This window comes from Melopsittacus undulatus, chromosome 10 (genome assembly GCF_012275295.1).
Source record: "Melopsittacus undulatus isolate bMelUnd1 chromosome 10, bMelUnd1.mat.Z, whole genome shotgun sequence".
NCBI lineage: Eukaryota > Metazoa > Chordata > Aves > Psittaciformes > Psittaculidae > Melopsittacus > Melopsittacus undulatus.
In genome coordinates, this window is record NC_047536.1 from 25,766,824 (window position 1) to 25,788,992 (window position 22,169).

The 22,169-nt window shown below is 46.8% G+C and overlaps 1 protein-coding gene across 3 annotated transcripts in view; it reads left to right on the top strand.

Annotated features, from left to right (window-relative positions):
- PMEPA1 (prostate transmembrane protein, androgen induced 1) overlaps positions 1-20,291 on the top strand; it is a 46,389-nt gene extending 26,098 nt beyond the window's left edge. The window contains exons 3-5 of one of the 3 annotated variants that reach the window (XM_034066984.1): positions 11,808-11,962; positions 19,313-19,366; positions 19,474-20,291. In XM_034066984.1, the coding sequence (XP_033922875.1) occupies positions 11,808-11,962; positions 19,313-19,366; positions 19,474-20,019 (755 nt within the window). In that variant the 3' untranslated portion in view covers positions 20,020-20,291. Of the gene's footprint in view, positions 1-11,807; positions 11,963-19,312; positions 19,367-19,470 lie in introns of all 3 variants that reach the window. The other 2 variants (XM_034066985.1, XM_034066983.1) reach the window with 2 other exon arrangements.
- Positions 20,292-22,169: the final 1,878 nt, after the last annotated feature.

Below are 22,169 nucleotides of genomic sequence, written 5' to 3' on the forward strand. Positions count from 1 at the left end.
CAGGCAGGGAGAATGCTTTGCTGCTGCTTTCCTTTCTGTGCAGTGCACTGGATCCTTGTGACCTGCAGAATTCAAGTTGCCCGGTTTTGATGGGCCTGGTGTCTAATGAAGCACATACTCAGTGGTGTATGGGTGGCAGCAGGAGGAGGGAGCAAGCTGTGGCATTGCCAGCAGCGGTCAGTGCTGTACACTGGATGGTGCAGTGCTGGTGGCTGTGCCTGACTGCAAAGCTGTGGGTGCCCCGTTGGTACGAGGCAGCTGTGTGGCAGTGGGAGACAGGGCTCACATGAAGTTGGAATCGGAAACCCAGTCCCTGTAATTGCTGTTGGCTTTCTGGAGAGGTAGCAAAGCCCTCCCTGGATGGAGCACTTGCTCTCCTTGGAGCGTCCGCGACTGGCAATTTGTCTGTCGAAACAGATGTGGGCAGTGACAAACATCTATTTCTATAACTAGAAACAAATTTGGTAATTGCCTCTTTCAACAGGACTTGCTCAAGCAGGAAATGAAATTCCTAAATGGCAGTTAGCAGAAGTATTTATAGCTAAGTTCATAAATGAGATGTGCTTTCCTTTGTCATGAGTTTCTGCTGGGTGGAAGGAAAAAAACCTCTACAGTAGCAAGCCACATATTGATTAGGAGTGTTTCCAGGGTATATGAAAATGCTTATTTATTAATGTGTTTATTTTTGCTAGCTGTAGAAATACCCCTGAAAACAAAACCCCTTTGGCCTTTCAGGGTCAGCTGGCAGGGGCTGATCCGGATATTGTGTGCTCGGTTTTTTCACTCAGTTTTTGGTAGGATTTTTTTTCAGACTCATGCTATTTTGGGTTGCAGACGGTGAACTGTTCCATGTCCCTCTCTTAATGCTCGTATTCAAGGTGGTGGGGATGTGCTGCCCTCACCCTTGCCTCAGACATTGTCCAGGCCTGGTGCCATCATGCCACATCATGGAGAGCAGGAGATGCTTGGGTTCTCAGTTTGGTGGGAGCCATGAGCCTTTGTCAACATTTCCTAGTGAGCAAGCAAATTGACCTGTCTTTTAAGTGCAAAATCAAAATTACTTTATTCTTTTAGTCCAGTTTAGCTGTCCTTAGCTTTGAGATTTTGTGTAGAAAATGCATTCTCTCAAAATCCGGGAGAAGGGGAGGGTGATTGAAACAGCACAGAAAGGGAGAAAAGGGGCTGGTGTATGCAAGTCTGAACGTTCCCATTGCTCTGAGGGGGCTGGTTAATACGAAATGGGTCTGTTTCCTTTAAAACAAACAGAAAAAGGGGTGGGGGTGCAGGATGAGGCCATCATTTGCCAATGACTCAGAGGATGTGGTTCTTTATTACCCAGGGTGACAAATGAAGAAAGTGCACTATATTCAATGCAGTTATGGCCCAGAGATTGATGCTGTGAACATGACTCTGTGGGGCTCCATCACGCATCTTCCAGTGATGCTTCTCAGACTGGCTCCATTTCTGAGTCCCACTTGCTCTCTGCACTCCTGCCCCTTCTCAGCTGGCCATCACTAGCTCGCAGTTATTTCTACTTGCTACATCAGAAGTGGCCATGCTGAATCTGAACATGCAATTTAGCTGTACTGATGATACTCTTCCCAGCTGTCCTGCCTGTTGTCACAGGCCTTGTCCTGCTCTCTTTGATGCTTCAGTGTTGCTGCAGCAACTCCAGCTTCAGAGTACTGCTGATCAGTGCCAGCCATGGCAATATCAAGATCATATTCTGTATCTATCTCCAGTACTTCCCATGCTGCCTTGTAAACAAATACAATTGTTGACAATCTGATGGGCCCTTCTTATGTAGTTTTATGGAGGTATTATTTAGAAGATAAATGTAGCAGATGCTAATACACGAATACTGCAGTAATGGCTTTGCCTGGTCTGATTGTTTCTAAGATGGTCTAACAGTCAAGTGGCAGAGGCTGAGTAATCTGCCATCTGAAGTTCTTTGTTCTTTCATCTCTTCTTCCCTGTCCAAGGCCTCTGAGAGGGAGAACATTGGTCTCTTTAACGAGTGGAACTCAGCATCTGGTGGGTGAAATGGCCTCTGGAAGGCAGGAGCAGTGTTCAGTGCTGCACCCTCTCTGGCAGCCTTTGGATTCCAGCTGTTGCCTGGAGCTGTTTTGGTTCTTGCTTAAATGAGAGCAGTTCAAATGTAATGTTTAGCATAGCGGGCATGTCCCTTTTGCAAGCAGGGCTGGGAAGTATGAGCCACGGCAGAGCTGCTTGTGCCAGGCTGTGTTGCTGCTGTGCCTGGGTATTTTCCTCCATGCTGTATGAGCAGGGGAAGGGTGGGGGGCTGTGGTCAGACATGGTCCCAGCACTGAGCCCGCTGCCTCTCCAGTAGGATGCTGCAGAATCCAAGCCCCAACAGCTGCTCACTGAGGAGCTGTGAGTTTATTCCCGACTAAAATCCTAGCTCAGAACAGTGGCTGGATTCAAATGGCTCTTCTCAGTTTCACATTCTTTAGCCTTGAGTAGAAAAAATGAGGTCCACTCTTTGGCTACATTGCTTAACCCACATCCTTTTACTTAGGCTTTAATGAGCATCTGACTTAATGACCACACTTTGCTGGACTTGAATCTGTTGAGTTTAACCCTCGTGTTCTTCCAGGGAGCCACATGCTGTGCCAAAGCATGCCCAAATTTTGCTGTAACATCTGTCCCTGATCTCCAAAAGTGTGCTTGTAGCAGGCAGGCAAAAATGCAAGCTCTTGGGGTAGGCAAGGCTCCAAAATGAGCATGAGGACAAGGTAGACCACAGGCCAGCTCTGGGGGCCCTTCTTTGGTCCAGGCTTGCTGCAGACCACTTCAGTAATGTCAGCTCTGGTTTTCTGGTTCTCTGCTTCCAAAAGATGTCATGCTGGTTTTTATAAGGCAAGGCAGTCCAGGATGTCTGCAGCTTTCACTTCCCAAAAGTGATCAGGACTTGGTTTGTGCCCTCACTATTGGGGCATGCAAGGCAGTGGTAGGCTCTCAGCTGTTCGTGGCAAGGACTGTCCTTGTGTGTCTCCTTGTTCTCAACAGTGCCTCTAGGCACTGCTGAAGCTCTGCTGCTCTGAAATGTCAGCAAAGACCAGGGAGGGGAGCGGGCTGGGCTGTCAAATAGCTGACAGAATGGATAAGGGTGTCCCTCCTCCTCCTCCTCTGCAGCCTGCTAGTACCCAAGCCCCTGCCCTTGCTAATGCCTTCAGCTGGAGATGGAGGTGCTGAGAAAGTCAGACCCATCACTTCTAGTTTAGGGCAGTGTCTCTGCCTACCCATTGGCAGTAAGTTTCGTGCGAAGATGGCAGCCCAGGTTGGAGAAAATGCTGGGTCATATCCTTTTTCTGCCTGTCAAAAGCCCTGGTGGGGAAGCAGGCAAGGATGCCTGGACCAGCAGCCGAGAAAGATGCTTGCTGCAGGATGCTGATGAAGCAGCCCAGGTTTTGGCTGCTGATAGACATTTACTGATGGTGAGAAAGGGGAACCTTGACCTGCCTGTATTCCAAGATTTGTTTTTCATTTGCTTCCATTTCTTCCGACCGCCTTCCTGGTTACTCTTGAACAGCCTCATCTGCACATGCTCACTCAGAAAGTACCTGTACCCTTATTTATGTTTTTATATGGTTTTTCTTATGTAACTACAGTGCTGCCATCAAGGGCTACAAGGAACCTGTTCAAACAGAAGATGCCCAAGGGTGGGGATGGATGAAAAGATGAGAAAACTGGGAGGAGAATGAGCTGCAGTCAGGGCTGTGCACATCTTTACTGTGTCTTGCTCTGAGTCACGCAGCCAGGGCAGCTCTGTGGATATCAGAGGTGTTAATGGAAAATCAGGGATGAAAGTGCTCGCTGCAGATTGTGAACACTCTTCATTAATACATCCAGTTAATTCTGCCATGTCTGGAAAGACTCTGTGTGTGTGTATGTGTGTGTCTATATGCATAGAGACCTTCCTTCCTGGAGGGTTGGAGGGGGGGTGGTGCATGGAGGACAGAGCATTGCAGTCAGTTGAATTTACCCTAAATCCCCAAGGATTATGGAAGAAGCTGGGGCATGTGGTGTGACATTACAGTGCCACCATATTTAGCTGACCGTAGGCAGCAATTCATGTATGGATTTCATAAGCTTCAGGACCTGACGTGGCCCAACCGTCTCCAGTCCTGGGGGCCGTGCTGGAGGCGCTGCTGTGGGATGGTCCCCACCGAGGTGCCCCACTCCACGTCATTGCAGACTCCCAAATGGAATCTGTTGAATCAGAGTGGTGCTGAGTCACCCTTGTGGACCAGGCACCATAAATAACCATGGGCGCTCCATGAAGCAGCTGTGCACCACAAGGAACAGAAAGTGCTGCTTCATGGTTGGAGCAAGGGCTCTGAGGGCACAAAGAAAGATGCTTTTCTCAGCTCTGTTCCCTAATCATCACCTAGCTCTTTGTATGGTGCTGACAGGTATCCTGCTGCCACCCTACAGGAGGCATGTGTTCTTCCAAGGGCTTGTTGCTAGCAGAGGGCTCAGGTGCCCTGTGCTGTGGGTTCCCTGTTCATGCCAATTGATTTGTGCCCAATGGTAACATCCTGTTGTTGGTGAGCTCTTTGGTTCCATTCCTGTACCATCGTGCTCCTCCTGCAGTCCCAGGGCAGACCTGGTTCCTTGGTGAGGCTGAGTCTCGTTCTTGGGCTGAGTGACCCAGGAAAAGACTTTGACCCTCATCAGTGGATGGGGCTGGGAACCTGGGCTTGCCACTCGGCAACTGATGATGGGGTCAGAGTGAGCGCTCCTTCACTTCGCCATGGTGCATCTCCCATGCCAAGCTTTGCTCCAGCTGCTTGGAAAGCCTCTTTGGCTTTCCAGGGACCGAAATTATACCATTCCTCACCACCAACCAGCTATATCTGTGCACTGATTTCATCCATAGGCTGTGGCTCTGCTGCCTGAGTGGAAGGGAGGCTGTGCTGTGCCCACTGCTGTGGGAAAAGCCTGGCTCTAAAACCCTGCCTGGGTGACTGCAGGCCCTGCTGGGGTTTTCAGGGGAGCTGCAGGGGCAGGGTAGGGACAGTGAGCTCAGGTTGCCTGCTATTAGAATTCATCCTTAGACTGTGTTTTCTGGAAGCTGGACATTCTGCCAGGTTTGTGCAAGACCTCATTGCATCCATCTGTACTTCAGCTGGAAAGTTAAAAATGTCCTAGTTTGTTTCTAGCTGTTTTATTGAGCTGGTTTTATTTTAGTGTTTATTATACTGTTTTATTTATCCCTCCTGTTTGGCAGCAGGAGGGATCTCTGTACAAAACTATCCCATTCTGCCTTGGTATGGAAGTTGAAGTGTGTTGTAGAAAGCGAAGACCAGGGGTGAAGGCACAGTATGTGACAGGGTTCCTTGGCTCTTGCTTTAGGCACTTACGGGATGTTTCTCTACGAACATAAGTGATAGTTAATTAGAAGTAGTCCCTATGTACAGTGACAAATGGCCAGTCTGGAAATTTCCATACAGCATGTTGCAGGGCAGTGTCCCAGTGCAGACAAGGACTCTGTTATCTTGGATTGCAGGCATTTGTGAAGGGTCTTCAACCAGATGGTCCTCGAGCTGCACTGGGCTAAAACCCAAGGTTGGGTCAGACTTGCTGCCCATCAAGGAGCCTGTGCGGCAGTGACTGCCCAGCTGTGATCCAGGGGAGATGCTGTCTGGGTGTTCTGAAATAGCAAACCCTGTGTTGTTCTCAGCCCCTTTTTAGTCTCCCTGACTCTTACTCACTTCCTTCTGGATTTTTATGTTACTCAAATTCAAATCAGTTTCTAGATTAGGTGAAACCACTGGAGTTAAGCTTTCATTTTAAACCCGTGTTTTTGCCTTTTCTGTGATCTGTGCTATTGCAGATGCTGGGGCAATGTTGGAAGTCTCTCCATAGCGACGGTGCTGTACCCAACACTCCCAAAGTGTGATAGAGGCTTTGCCTGCTTCTCCTCTGTCAGGCACATGGAGCAACCTCAAAACAGTTTTGGATGTATTTCCCACAGAATGCTGATAAAATGAGTGACAATGGGCCTGTGATGCTGAGGGACTGTCCTGGGAACTTCCAGAAGCTGAGGTGCATTGCCCTATTAATCCTGGGTAGAAATTAACCAAGAGCTCATTAGCTCTGAACAGCGAGGCTTGCTCAGCAGGTACCTGATCCTGCCTGTCATGGAGCAGAGTGTTGATGCCTCACACGAGGCTGATGTCCACCAGAAGATGAAGTCAGCAGCAGGAGGGTTTTGCCAAACCCTTGAAAGTGTGTTTGTGAGAGCCTGTGATCAGGCTCATGGTGGTTGAACTGTCCCACCAGCAGTGTTTCAGGTTAGAACTAAGGGGGTTTTAGTGGTAAAAATAGTCAGAGGAAGTGAAAGTCACCATAGGAGAAGTGAACTGTTTTGTGGGGGATTCTCTGCTTCCTTTAATTTGTCTCAGCAAACCAGACTTGGGTTTTAGCACTCTGCACCACACCATTGATGACGACTGGCTTATTCTTTTAAACTTTTCTTCTTAGGAGGTGTGACTAGTGCAGCTACATTGAAGCTTAGCCATTACCTCCTGAGTAATTTCACTTCTTAGCATCACTTCTCATGTGATACGCAATCTCCATATATATAGAAAATGTAACTGAAGCTTCCAGATAACTGTTTTGACCTGCAGATGTGCATTATACCCAGCTGAAAGCAAAGGTCATCTTGGCTGAGACCCTGTCTGAAAGCTGTTCTGTCCACTTGCAAATGGTAGCTGGAGGACTCGTAATTGCAGCAAAATGCAGGTGCCCGCTCCTCTTTATACTTGCTGGAGGTCTGGAGCATTTGTCTTCAGCAGTGATACTCTATGTGGAAGGAAGAGCATTAACAAAGTTTATAGTTAGTGTTTTATGAACTGTAGTGCAGCTGTAAAAGTAAGGAAATGCATTTAAAGTGTATCACGGCCTCACCTTCCCTGCGGCTGTTGTGAACTGTGCATGCATGCAGAGGCTCAGTGCTCCCCGTGTCACCATTGACTCAAATAGCTCTCCTTCCTTGCAGAAATACTGATGAATTTTAAACCTGTGCATGCCAAGTATTTTGTTCATTGCTGCTCAAGGAAGCTCTGAGATGCAGCTGATTCTGCTGAGCCCTGAGCGTGGTCGTTGGTGGGAGGTGTGGGGCCAAGTACCTTGGCAGCCGTGCCAGTGAGGTGCCTCATCGGCATCCATTGCCACTTCCATAGATTTCAGACACTTGAGAGCCTTATCTTGGTGGCCAGACAGCAGCCCAGTGCGGGCAGCAAGGGCATGTGCTGCCTTCCTCTGAAACACTGGAGAACGGCCACAGGCTGCACACTGCGGAGCCCGCAGGCTTTGGGCAGCAGCAGTCTCCTATGGTTCATTAATGTAACGCTATAATCCACTGCGAAACCACTATTCAAGGCCACATGTGGTTTAAAGTGGCAAGTGAGCGATGAACTTGAAGGATGGGATGTGACAAGTGATTTTACTCGATCATGAATATCCAGTTTCAGGATTGTGAGAATCTGGGGGGAAAAATGCTTAGTTGCAGAACAGTCGCACGCGTGCTGACCGCCTGCCAGGGCTGCGGCGTCTAGACAGAGAATACAGAGAAGCAGGTTGTGTCACTTCAATGTGATGTCTGAACCTGTTAGTTTGAAACATATTCTGGAATAAAAATTATGCAGAATTAAATTAGTGTGACCTTACTTTGCATTTGGAGGCTGAATATGCCCATCTTGTAAAGCCTCGTGCGTTTATAACACTTCCCTTGGGGAAAATTACAGAGAGGAATGGAATGAGGTCTCTTCTAATTGAAAAGTGACAATGATTAGGAAGCCAAATACAAAATGTGTTGAGTATTTTTTGTCTTGTTTGGTTGTGTGTGTGTTTTTAAGGATACCAGTAGAATTATAAATTATGTGCTCTGCAGTTTGGCTTGGTTTTCATTCCCCCAAAGGCTTTTTATTAGCAAAGCAGCTGAATTACACTTGTATAATAATGTATTAACTCCCGAGTTTGGGGTTTTAATGATGTTTCTTCATTAGTTTGACTGGGCTGATTGGCTAAAATCTCACCAAGTATATCCAGCTTTCCAGTGTGTTGGGTTTTCCCCCCTTCTTCTGCAAATGAAGCCCATAAAGACAAGTTAAAACAGAGGGAGAGTTGGCAGAAACTTTGGTGCCTCAAGTGAGTATGAGTCTTGAAACTTGAAAAGCACAAATTGAGTGTGTGGGACTTCTTTGTTTGGTTTCACTTTTATTTTTTCCAAAGGCCAGATTGGGCAACATGGGCATTCTTGAGATTAAAGCTCATCTCGCCATACCTGTGTTTGCTCCGAGGCACTGCGAGGCTGTGCTGCTCCTCACAGGCTAGGCTTGGGTAGAGTGAAACTCAGTGCACTGTGTGTCCTCTGCTCTTCCCTGAGCTCCTGTGGGTGCAGAGAGCAGTTACCTGGTGGGTTTGGCCTCTTTGTGTACATGAAGCATTGGGAAGAAATCCTGATTTTCCCTCCAAAGGATGCAGATGCATTTCTTGTGTATGATACTGAAACATTTGAGCCCTCATCTGTGTTGCAGAAGGAGGGTAGATGTGCTCTGCTGCAGTGACTGAGTTGTTTGATTCCTTGTACTAGTGATGGAGAAGGGAGAAGTGCATGGCCATTGGCATGAAAAGGACAAAGTCCAAGCAGGGGGAGCTGATCAGGTTTTATCATTCTGACATGTTTCACCAAACCCATTTACAGAACATTAATTTGCAGCTTCGTTGTTCTCATTCCTCCCACAAAGCAGGATATTAAAATCACTCTGCTGTTGTTAACACCACTGTGATTGCTGTAACGTTAGACTGGATTCCCATTGAAATAACCAAATGTAGAGTTTGAAGAGCAAGGCCAAACACTGCCTTCACCTCCTGGCCATGCTATGTGGCTCCTGGGGCAGTCCAGCCCATCCAGATGACCAGCTCCAAGGAGAACATGGGAGAGAAAGATGGGGCAGGAGGAGTGTCCCTGCTGGAAATCAGCATCCCCTTTGTTCTCGTAATCATATTGTGTCTTGCTCTTGGCAACTCTTTGTAATACTCCAGTTACAGGAGTCCCAGAGCCAGAACAACATTTGGAGCTGGATGAGGATGGTTGAGATGCTGGTGTGCTGTCCCAGATCCTGATGGAATTCCCACCCTTTCTTCTGCTTCAAGCTCTGCTTGTTACACGGTTGTATGTGTGTGAAGGAAGCTTGGCTTAGGTTGTTTGTAAATTACATGTCTTGTGTATGTTCCTTCCTAGGAAGGAATTAGGGCAGCACTTCCTGATGGCCAAACTTCACCTGTGTCACCAAAGGACTGTGACCAATATAGCAAGGTTTGGTTCATTTAAGGGACTTTTCATCCTAGGAAAGGAACTTTCCCTTATAACTGCCTTGGTCTTGTTTTTCTTCAGAAATATAACCTCTTTTACCAGAAAAGGAAGTTTTCCATCACTGGCTCCATTTATGTATTTTTTTCTTGTGTTTTCTCACTGCGGCCAAAGCACATGCTGCATTTTGAGGCTAAATTGACTCATCTCCCTAAAAACATTGGTTGGTGTTTATTTTGTTCTTTTCAGTAATGAAAAAGAAAACGGGTGCAGCAGCACTAGGGCATGCCTTTGGGCTGTGTGGGGACATGCTCTTACATGGGGGGTCGCATGGGAAGAGGCAACTTGCTTTTTGTTTTTAGTGGTTTTGCGTCATCCTCTTTTCCCAACCCTTTGAGTTCTGGTGTCTTTGTGTGTCTGGTTAATCTGACTGTTCCAGCCCATTCCTCCAGCATGGAGCACCCATGGGTGTTCTCAGGTCCTATCACTCGTCATTCCCACGGATAAGCTGTGCTGCTACTTTGGGGCTGGATCATGAATTGTTGGGAATGTGTTTTTTTCCAGGCTTTTCCCCTCACAATGGCATTTAGGCACTTCTTCACTGGGGTTGCTGTGAAAGACCCAGAGCTTCTCTTTAAGAAGATGTCTTTAACTAAAAGGCATTTTTAAGGCAAAATTCCTTTGCAATGTTTGGCTTTTAATCCCTCTCTTCCCACCCCGTGTACAATTTTCTGGTGTAGAGGCAGCTGCTCTTTAAGGGTGCAGAAGTATATGGGCTCCAAGTCACTCATACATCTAACTTCAAGTGACAGCTAAAGCTTCTGCTTTCAAGGCATAATTCTGCTTTTTGAAGGTGGTGGGCAGAGCTGGTTAAGCATTTTGGGCAGAAATAGCTGCTGTTTAGCAGAATGAGCTCCAAGGTAACTGGCAGCACTCACCACCTGGACTGTTTTCTTGACATTTATTTGCTTTTGCTGGCACTTAAATGCCACCTGCCAGGAGAAAACTTTCCATAAAAAAAAAGGTAAAATTCAATTTGCCTGACTCAGCAGAAGCCACCCCGGCCAGTGCGAGTGGTGTGATGCTGCCCTTTGAAGGCATGGTGGCTCTTCTTGTGTATCTACAGATACATACTATACGTATGTGTGTCTGTATATAAAATACAGATGGCAGTGTCTGTGATAGCTCAGGGCACAGCTTTCTAAACCTGGATTTTATAGCTGTCCCTGCTGAGAAGCAAACAAAGTGTAAATCCTCAGAACCATTGAAGTTTGTTGGTCTGGTCCCTCCTTTACGATGAGCACTGAAGCTGCTGCTGCCCTGTTCTGTGCACAGGGAGCCCTGGGTGCTGTTGGCACAAGGGAGCTTATGGGGAGCGACCAGGCAGTTTGGACCTGGTGTCTGCTCTCTGGGTGCCTGATGCATGACCCCAGTGCTACCTTTGCCTCCCATACTCAGTTTTCCTGAGCCTGAGAGAGGTGAGGAATTACTTCCTTAGGAAATTTTAGGAGCAGCTTCTTACTGCCTGCTGCCAAGTGTCTCTGGAGTTGACCAGATAGCCTGTTATTTGCTTGTTTGTGTTTGTTTGGAGGATGTTTTTTCAGCCTTTCTTTATGCCAGTTCAAGCCACTCAAGCTGCTGCTGTCAGCTGGCTGAGCCCTGAGCCGTAGGATGCTTGGAGCTGTGGGATGTGGCCCCCATGGGCAGCTTCATTGCGCCCATCTGGTGTCTCACCAAGAAGCAGGAGGGCTCCCTGCCTGTGCCCTATGGTGGAGGCATAGGGAAAAGGGGGTCTGGGAAAAGCACTGGGAAAAGGGGGTCTGCCTGCTGTGCTGTGCCACGGGCACCCCACACCACTGTCTGACCCCTGTAACAAAGGGGACATGTGCCTGATGCAAGGGTATACCCCAAGGGGGACTTCTGGGGAGGACTGGACTGGGGTGGTGGTGATGGGAAGGGAATTACAGAAATTTAGCTTGTGTTTAGCTGAAGTGTTCTGTTAGGATGGTTTCCTTATAATAAATAAATAATAATATAAATAAATTTTTATAATAATTAATACTATAATTATGCTGGTTCTTGGCTTCATGGCCCTGAGCAAGGCATACTCAGCACTGAGATGCTGCTGGTTTTGTCCTGGTGGGGGAGGTATCCAGCACACTACAGCTGGGGGGGGGGGCTCTGGGAAGTCCTGTCTGCATTGTAGCTTGGAAATGCTCTGCTTTGTAGATTGGTTTCAAAGATCCCTCCTAGAGACTTCTGTGGCACTAAATATGTGAATTCATGAGCTTCGTTAAACAGGTAGCTGGGCTCAAAGCATGCAGAGCCCGGTTAGGCATGTGTGAGAGGTTTATGGGGGAAGGATGTAACAGTGTCACTGGGGTCTCATCCACATTAGCAGTTTTTGTGCTCAATTACATGCTGCTTTTTCTGGTGGCTTAAGATCTGTCTGTCTCTCTTGCAGCGGAGTTGGAGTTTGTACAGATAATCATAATCGTGGTGGTGATGATGGTGATGGTGGTGGTGATCACGTGTCTGCTGAACCACTACAAACTCTCTGCGCGATCCTTCATCAGCCGGCACAGCCAGGGGAGGCGGAGGGATGAGAACCTCTCATCAGTAAGTCATGCCCTGCTCTTCCAACCCACTTCATCCTGCGCTGGTTGCCAAATGATGTGACACTGGGGAGGCATTAGAGCCAAAGGCATTCATGTGGTCCTGTTTGCCCATGTGCCACTTGGCACTGCACGAAGAGGCACTGTCCAGGTTGGACCTTGGCATCATCTTCTGTCTCTGTTACTGGGGGGAAGCTTTTATGGGTGCCTCTGGCTCTGTATGTTATATTTACAGCAATAGCCTTTGCCCTCAGCTTTGCAATTCAGATTTTACATCAGTAAAGTAATGGTGTGAAACTATTCTTGATGTTGGTTTTTCAGGAACAAGACACAAGTTGCCCTCAGCTCTTTGGGGTGCATATGCCTTGCCTTTAATAGCCCCAAACTATCAAGTCCATTGGCAGCTCCAGTTGCAGTGTCTCAGATGATTATATAAGTACTTATTGCCTGCCTTGAAGAGAATAGGAAATCCTGAAAGACTTTCCCCAGTTTTCACCAATGGTGCTGCCATTACTGTGGTGCAGGGGTCAGAAAACGCTTGTCAGCCAGCCAGGCATCTTTCCAAGGGGATGCTTGGGAGATTCCCTGTGTAACCCAGGCTCCGTGCTTCATAAAAGCCTGAGGAGAAACATGTTAATTGTACCTCTGACAGGGACTCGAGGGGGAGCCTCTCCAGCCTCAAGGCAGGTGTTGGTTTGCATAGTTTCCTCAAATACAGCAGCTCAGAGAGACTTACGAGAACCCAAAGAGAAAAACCATCACCTTTCCTTGGAGGTTGAGCATGCACCAATCACCGCTCGCTCTGTCTTCAGCACAGGGATATCATGTACTGATGCTATTTTATTTTTCTTAGCATTCACCCTGAAGGATCTTAAAGCTCCTTAAACTGTAGGGCTTCCTCAAGGTCACTGCTTCGCGCTCTCCCTGCTGCAGGTTTCCAGGGCAGGCTGAGCACACTAGTGCTGCCTTGTGGTGGTCTGTGTGGGGCCTTGTATTGAATCTGTGCTTGCTGCCGGTAAAAGATCAAATACTGGGGTTGCTTTCTTTTTTCTTCTATTTCCTTCTATTTTTTTAATTTCTATTTTTTTTGAGAGAGAGCAGGCAAACAAGACAACTATCTAACATCTTCTGTTTTGTAAGCCTTCAGTACAGTGCTGTTGAATGCTGTCTAGCCCAAGCTGCCCAGGGCACAGCCTGTCCCTCTGCTCCATAGCTGCTCTTTGTCACATGAAGATGAAGGTCCCTTAGACAGTACTGAAGTGAGGAGGGAAGGAGAGCTGTGCAAACTCCAGGCTCAATTCAACCACTGGAGTCCTGTGGGCTGTGGAGTGTGTCTCCAGAGGGCATGGCAGTGAGTTCAGCTCATGGACCTGTATCAGTGCTGTGCAACAAGATCAAAGTGCTGGGAGTGTGTGATCCCACGTTAGACCAGCCAGTGGTGACTGCTCAAGCACCTGCCTGTTTTGGGGATTGGAGCTAAACTTCCCTGCACATATCCCAGCTCCTTATGGAGTTACAGAAAACCTATGTCTCTTGTCACCGTTCCATGTACCCACTTTCAACAGTAGCAGAATGTGAGCATCCGAGCATGCGAATTATTAAAGATAGCAGAAAGGTGGTTTTCCCATTTTCATTTTTTTTACTGGTTTTTCATGTCCAGAATGATTTGTGTTTTACTTGAGCAATACCAAAATGTTTAATTTTACATTTTCTAACAAAACCTCAGATCAGGCATGTTTTTATTTTAAACTACTGATCTCCATTTCTGAAAGTGGCCTGACTTTCTCCCTCTTTTAAAAGAGGAAAGCAGGCTGACATGGAGTCAATCACATGGAGATTGAACACAAATTTCAGGTTGAATCCAAAATTATTGACTATTTAAATACCTTTTTTTCCCCTTTTCTCTTTTCAAGCTTCACCAGGCCAGAATTTCCAGCCAGTTTTTGGCCCAGTCCCCACAACAAACCAGCTCTGTCATTTATTCAGCCTTCAGATGCATCAGTGATTAAATCGCTTTCCAGCAAAGGTTTACCTCTGTGCCTCTGCTAAACCTCCATGAGGATGCAGGCACTTCAATACCGTTCTCAGAGCTACAGGGAGAAAAAGCTGATGTACCAGGGGGTTTGTTGGGTGGGTTCTGGTGGCTTTTCCCCCTCTTTATAATTATTCCCTTTCTCCCTGCTCTGCCTCTCTGTCTATACTGTGCTATGAGTGCATGGTTCTGTGTTGACAGAGTGACAGCCAAGCTTCCCTGTGGTCCAAGCTCCTGACAGGACAGAGAATCCCCTCATTCACTAAGTTTCAAGCTCATTACAGTGGGATCAATTGTAGTAAAGATCATAGAATCATAGAAGAGTTAGGGTTGGAAAGGACCTTAAGACCATCCAGTTCCAACCCCCTGCCATGAGCAGGATTGCCTCACACTAGACCATGTTGCCCAAGGCTCTGTCCAACCTGGCCTTGAACACTGCCAGGGACTGAGTATTTACAGTTCTGTGGGCAGCCTGTTCCAGTGCCTCACCACCCTCACAGGGAAGAACTTCTTACTTATGTCTGTCATGGTTTAAAACCCCACCTCAGTCTCCCGCAGTACCACACACCCCTTCCCCCCCCCCCACCTCCCCACTCCCAGAGGGATGGGGAGGAGAACCAGAGGAATATAACTCCCATGGGTTGAGATAAAAACCAATCCAGCAATTAAGGTGTAATACAAATCACTACTGCTACCACTGATAAATCAATAATAGAGAAAAATAAACAAGGAGAGAGAATACGATACCACCCGCCCAAACGAGCCCAACCTGGAAGAGAGCTAACCCCCCCCTTCCAGCCAACTTCCAGTTACCTCCCCGAGCATGACGTGCTGTGGTATGGAATACCTCATTGACTAGCCCAGGCCAGGCGCCCTATCTCTCCCTCCTCCCGGCTTCCCCTCCTCCCTGGCAAAGCATGAGCTCAGAAAAGGCCTTGGACAAAACCAAATGTTTGAGCAGTAACTCAAAACGTACGTGCCACCAGCAACCGCTCCCAGCCCGAAAGTCAAAACACAGCACTGCACCAGCTACCAAGGAGAAAAAATGACTGCTACTGCTGAACCCATGACAATGTCTAACCTGAACTTCCCCTGTTTTAAGTTTAAACCCATTCACCCCTTGTCCTGTCACTACAGATCTTGAAGGGACCTCGTGCTGGATATCAGCACAGCATGTCTTTCCAGTAGAAAACAGCTCCAGTTTGAATGAGTGCTGAAGGCTGGCAGACAGAGGCTATGCTGAACTGGAGACTGGGTTATGTTATCCATTAAACTTGTGCTGACCTGGTGTTGGGCTTTCTAAATCCCAAACTTCATTTTGCTGTTGTGACTGCAGATGGGCATCAGAGCTGCATGCATGCTTTTCATCTTTTGAAATATTAAAGTAGTTCATCCCATGGTTGGGATGCTGCTAGGTCTGCCAGCGTTGTCCTTTCTTGTTGTTGTAGCTCAAAAATTACCACCGAAGGAGAAACTAATTTCCCTAGGGGCTTTTTTAAATGCAGTTCTTGGTAGCAAGGAATTCTTATATTATGTCGTATTTCTCCATCCCCATTCTTGTTATACTTAAACTCTGTGTTGTTATAACAAGTACCTTCATTTTTCCAGAACTAAGATTACTTAAGAAATGCTACTAAAACTTCCACAATAAGAAAGGTTCCTGCACCTTTGGAGCAGTGATATCCTAGTCCCCCAAGACAAAGGGGTTTAAATGATATTTCAAAGCATTACCTTTGTCCCCCAAAATGGAAAATACAGGTCTTCGTGCAGGCTCAGAGGCTTAATCTGCACCATGCAGCTTTACAGATAAAATTCTCTGACACCGCTAAAACAAGTGGTTCTATAAAAGTCGAGGATTGATCTCTAAAAAGAAATTAAGAAGTAATTTTAGGTTCTGCAGTGAGTCCTGGAATACTTGCGGAGGCTTTTACAGCCTTATTGCTCATCAGACAGCAGGATCTCAGCTTTCATTTCAGAAAGCCATAGCTTTCTAGCCTCAGCCATTGTTGAGATGAATTCAAGTCCTACACGTTCTGAAATGGAGAGGTGAGTGAGGAGAGCCCCGAGGATGGGGATTTACATCAGTGATGCTCCCTCATGGGTCAAGCGCAGTGTTGTGTGGCTTGCTGGGGCTGCATAGCCATCCCGTGGCCAAAGCATGAAGGCTAAAAGTGTATGTTTCCTGTCTCTGAGGCTTTGCCCTCTTCTTGCTGATGATTTTCAGCAATTTTATTCCCACTGCTGGGTTTTTAGGAGAGATGAGGCTCCACAGGCTTCCTGGTGGTGTGTGAGGCATGGGGTCGGTGTCGGTGAGTGTGCTTGTGATTGGTCAGCCATTGGCACGAAAGTGTGTCCAGGTCAAAGCCCTGGAGTCCTGACAGAAGTGTTTAATAACAGCTGAGAGATCCAGCTCCTACAGAAAATGGGTCTTCTGTCTGCTCCTTGTCTCCCTGAGGTGTTTCTGTTGGTTTGCTATTCTTGCATCACATGCTGCCAGGAGCATCACTCCTGGACCTCACCTGTAGAAACAGAGGAGTTAATGTGAGAGCCAGGGCTTTTCTTGTGAATGCCTGGGTGATATATTGGATTCAGACTTTGGGTGAGTGATACTTAGGGCCCATGAGTGGTTTGGGTGGAGCAACTCACATAAGGGTGCATACATGGTCTCCTCATTGCCTGTCGCAGCAGGAAGCCCCAGCTGAGCGCAGTGATGCTCCGCACGCCAGGATGCACCGGGATGCAGCCACCCTCGTAGGAGCTGGCTGACATCACTCCCAGGAAAGGGGGAAGCAGATGGGATATTGCCATGGCACTGCCCACTGCCAAGTTAAATATAAAACATCTAGCAGAAGGCAGCGGGGTACTCACTGCTCAGGAAGTCTGCCATGGGGGCATGGCAAAGTAAACACAATATTCAAAGTGCTTCCCACTCCTGCCTCCTGCTTTGGCGTCCTTCAGGATGAAGTGAAGGGCTGGCAGCGCATGTGGCAGTGCTGGAAACCCTCCCTGTACCCTTTGGTCTCAGCACCCTGACTGAGTGGGGTCTTAGAGGCACAGATTTGGTCTGTGGCAGATGCAGTTTGTCTTGGTTCTTTTGGCTGCTAGGGGAATTTGACTGTAGACTGTCCCTGCCGGCAAGAAATACGTGTAAAATGGACCAGACTAAACAGTTGATGCCTTTGTAAACAGTTGCATATTGAAGGCTCAAGGTCTGTGTAAATGTGATGCTGCATTGTTCAGGAAGGGCTATGTGGCTCACAGCTCAATGAGTGTGTTCATTAGCTGGGATGGATTAGCAGGGGAGGGTGCTGGTATTGCAGCACATAACCTCTGCTCCAAAGAGATGCTTCCTAAAGAACACCTAGAAATTGGAAGAATCTGGGGCATCTCATTTGCATATAAATCACTGTTTTCCTTACACTGCCAACAGGACCGCTTTGAGGTTTGTGTGCAGAACTGAGCTTCAGAAATGGGCATCTGATGGGATTCTCTCCATATCTGATACCGTGTGCAATGCCACAAGAGAAAATATATTCCAAACTTGGGGAAAATAAAGAAGAAAAAAGCAGGGGGTGGGATATTACGATGGGTGGCTTCTCTGGAGATCTTAACACTGTGCTGGTGCTGTGTTTTGGGCAGCTGGATGCCCAGGTGAGGAGGTTTCTGCTGCAGGGCTAGGGGCTGGCTCTGCCCACAGGGGCACCCCTGCTCTGTCTGCTCCCTGGGGTGCTTCCGTGGTGAGTGGTGATGCTGCTCAGCTGCTTGCTGGGATAGCTGCGGAAGTGTGCAGCAGTGTTTTTCCCTTGTGTACTGCAGCCTGCTATGAGGCCAGATGTGCTTTGCAGCTGGATGAGGTCCAGGGAGCATCAGATAGCAAAATCCCTTGTGATTTTATCAGTGAAGGTGTTCATGGTGCTGCAGAACTACTGCAGCTTTTTACAGGCTTCCACCACGGCTTCAGGCTGCCTGGGCCACCACCATAACTATTAGAGAACTAGGTGGTTTTATAGCAGGAAAGTTTGTGGTCTGCTCATCTGAGGAGCCCTGCTGGGGCTGGGCCCAAGAATGGCTTTTGGATAGGACAGATTGAAGGGAAAAAGTGGGGGAAAACCACCCTTGGCATTTTTTTCCCACTGGTGTAAACACTTCTGCTTGTGCTTGACTTGCTGGTGCCAGATCTAGAGATTCACCTGCAAGGAACTGAAAGGTGCCAGCTATTCCAGGTTATAATTATGAGCCTTCTGGCCTTTTTTCCCTCAACCCTGCCTGCCGGAGGGATGTTGCTATGTGTGAATATTTGCAGTATTTAAATACTTAAGTGCTCGTGGCAAAAGTGTCCCGGGTGAGCTGTGCATGCTCAGAGCATCACCAGCAAATGGGAAGAACCTTTGTTTGGTTATTTTGATCATGAAGTGTAAGCTAATCTCATGGTTTGGGGGAAATTGGCTTGTGGCTTTATCATGCCTGGGGTTTTTTGGCACCTGGATTGGGATCGCAGGATCAGGGTGATGCTTGCAGTGTAGGGAAGCCTCTAGATCACAGTTCGTCAGGCTGTTTAAGCCAAGCACCACTTATTTTTTTGGGGAAAAACACTCTAGAACCACCCTGTTGCTACAGATTGCTTTTTATTAGTAGTTTTTTTCTAGCCAAATCAAAATTAGGCTTAACATTTGGTTATTCACTTACTATCTTTATTTTCCCATTATTTCCTTGATTGTGTGCATCATAATGTGATTATGTGGGTGTGAGGTGGGTTTGGGGGTTGATTTTTAGGGGTTTTTGTTATGTTTTGTTGGGTTATTTTATATGTATAAATAATATATATATAATCTTGTCATTATTTCATGGAGCATTTTGTGATGTCTTGTGAATCACCCACGGCTCATGGATCACAAATTGGCACGTTGGAACCAGGGAGGGAAACATGTTGGGTGGGTGTGGATGAGAGGGGGGAAGTCTGCAAATGGGAGAGTGTTGTTTGCTGGTGTCGTCTCATCATTCATTCTGCAAGTGATCTATTACATGTAAATGGAGGTGAAAATGGAGGGAAATGTTAGTCAAAGTGTTGTTTTCAGTGATAATATACCCATATGATACCCAACATATATGATAATAGCTTATACCCCCACCAGGGGTAGTTGCCTGTTTAGAAAAGGGTGCATGCCATGTGTCGCTGCAGCAGGGTTAGGGATGTGCTGATGGCAGCAGCAGCGTCTTACCTGGGCTCTGGTGCAGGATGAAGCCTGGCATGAGAGCCACTTGCAGGAGCTTAACCACTGCTGGCAGTCAGACTCACTCTGCACTCTCTTCTTTCCAATGCAGGAGGGAAGCCTGTGGCCTTCGGAAAGCACCGTGTCAGGGAATGGAATAACAGAGGTGAGGGCGATGTGATTGCAGGTGCTGCTGCCAATCCTGTTGTCCCAGGCTGCAGTGTCTCACACTTCTCTTACCCTCTTTCTCTCTCTTTTTCTCCCTTTCAGCAGCAAATCTACACCCCGAGACCCAGCGACCGCCTGGCAGTGCCATCCTTCCTGCAGAGGGACCGCTTTAACCGATTCCAGCCAACCTACCCCTACATGCAGCACGAGATCGACCTGCCTCCCACCATCTCGCTGTCAGACGGTGAAGAGCCCCCCCCTTACCAGGGACCCTGCACTCTGCAGCTGCGGGACCCCGAGCAGCAAATGGAGCTCAACAGAGAGTCGGTCCGGGCCCCCCCCAACAGAACCATCTTTGACAGTGACTTGATAGATAACTCCGTGTACGGGGGGCCGTGCCCCCCCAGCAGTAACTCTGGCATCAGTGCGACCTGCTATGGGAGCAATGGTAGGATGGAGGGACCGCCGCCAACGTACAGCGAAGTGATAGGGCACTACCCAGGGTCGACGTTTTACCAGCACCAGCAGAACAACAACGGGATGCCTTCCATCTTGGAGGGCAGCAGACTCCATCATTCACAACTCAATGGCCTTGAGAGCACAACTGCGTGGAACAAAGAGAAAGAGAAACAAAAAGGGCACCCCTTTTAAAAAAAAGAAAAAAGGAGAAAGAAAAGAAAAGAAAAAAGGCAAGAAAGTAAATGAAAACACTCTGCACTTCTCATAGAAAAAGGAGAGAGAGAGTTGAGGAAGATGAGCAAAGAAAAAAGCCCTTCCCCATCTCTCCATGTATAAATATTTACTTGTTATGTCTGGTCTGAATGCACAAGCCTCCCAAGCTTGCAAAAACATTTCTTTATTGAGCTGTGTCTAGACCTTTAAAAAGGAAAAAAAAAATCAACTGTAGTCCTTTTTTTTTTCTAGTTGAGCTGTGTGTGAATGCTTTTTATTTTGATTATTTCACTTATCTTTAAAGACAAAATATTTGCACAAAAAAAACATTTTGTTTAAAGATCTGCAATATAAATATATAAATATATATTAAAAAGAAGAGAAAGTGTATGTGTACGGAGCAGGAGTATTTTTGTATTAGAAGAGGCCTATTCAAAAAAAGAAAAACAAAAAAAAAGTTGTTTTCTGAACTAGAAGAAAAATGGCAATTTTTTGAGTGCCAACTCAAAAAGCGTGTATTACATTGTAAAAAAACAAAAAAACACAAAAAAAATCAAAAGCAGGGGTTTAGAGTTATTTATATAAATGTTGAAATTTTGCACTATTTTTTAATATAAATATGTCAGTGCTTGTGTTGGTCAAAGCCTCTATCATGTCTACCATGAACCTGTTAAGGGATCTATGTCGAAGTGAAGAGCAAAGTAGCTGGAAGGGGGTGGAGAGGCGCTGAAGTGGAGCTGCCAGCCCCAGGCGGAGCGGTGAGCGAGACTGCATCTTATGCAAATCCTTAATTTCCAGAGTCCCTGCGCGTGGCCGCACGGCTTTACACATTCCCTACAAAGCAAGAGGAGTTGGTGTGTATCTGTATGTCATCCCGTAGGATTATTGGAGTGGAAAGGTAAAAGCAAACCTCCCTGCTTCTGAGAGTCAGTAACGGCTGAAGCAGCAGAAATTACTTGATTTTTATTTTCATTTTTTTATTTGGACAACCTCTAAGTTTTGGGGGGGGGGGGGATGAGAATAAACTTCTGTGTCTGAAGGAACAAAGTGGTTCTTGGTTTGTTTCTTTCGATGTCCAACTGAAGGGCCTGATTTGGAGCTTAAAGTGGTGAGGAGGGAAGTTACTGTGAGTAAATGGTAACGTGCCCACTGGCTGCCTTTCAGCTGGGCGTTAGATGTGATTAACAGTCCGAGCTGAGAAGTGTGGTGGTGGTGAAAGTCATCTTTATTTTGTATTAACTTCCCAAGCTTCTATTTGGGATAAACAGGCTCAGCCGTGTCAGCTGTTTTTTACTGTATTATCCTAGCTAAAAGGGTGTCAGATACAGTAGATGGAAATGAATCTGCTCCTGTGATATAGTAATTAAAGGCTGAAGAAATATGCTAATGCTTTAGAAGCAAAACCCCTTTTACCTCTTCTGAAGATGTCCTCACCCACAGCAGCAACGTGCCGCTGCCCTCCCGCCCACCGGGTGTTGCGCGTCTTTAGTTTACCTTGGTTCCAGAAGCATTTTGTCACTATGCTATTGTTTACATGTGTATATTGCGCAGGTGTCTGGTAGGTGTTTGACCCTCGTGGTGAATCTGTATGTGATGGAGCGAGCGCGTGAGAAACCTGAGAGCAAAGAGAGAGAAAGCAAAAGGGAATAAACCGCGGTCCTGGTCCCGTCCCTCCCGCAGGGAGAGCATCTCCCTGAGCGTAAGGAGGGATGGGTCGGGAACCACAGAGAGTGAAGCTTTTACAAGGGGGTGTGCTTACATTTTCTGCAGGATGCTATCTAGTAGAGTGACATAAATGAAAGATATAAAGGCAATAACTATTGTTTTTAAGGAACTTTTCTATTACTTGAAGAAAAAGAAAAAAAAAAACCATGCAAAAGGTTTTGAAGTTCTGACCATTTGAACAATATTTATATATATTTTAAAGAAGATGATGAATAGCTGAACTTGAAGTTTGATCCTTATTTTTTGCCTTTTTTGTTGAATTTTTGCCTAGATCTAGTCCTGTACCTTCTCGATATTTCAGACTGCTTTTCCACAGCTCTTGAAATCTTCATAGCTTTACAGTCCTGTAACCTAAATTCTGATGACCTAAAACAAAAAGCCACAAAAAAAAACAAGTCCAGCAA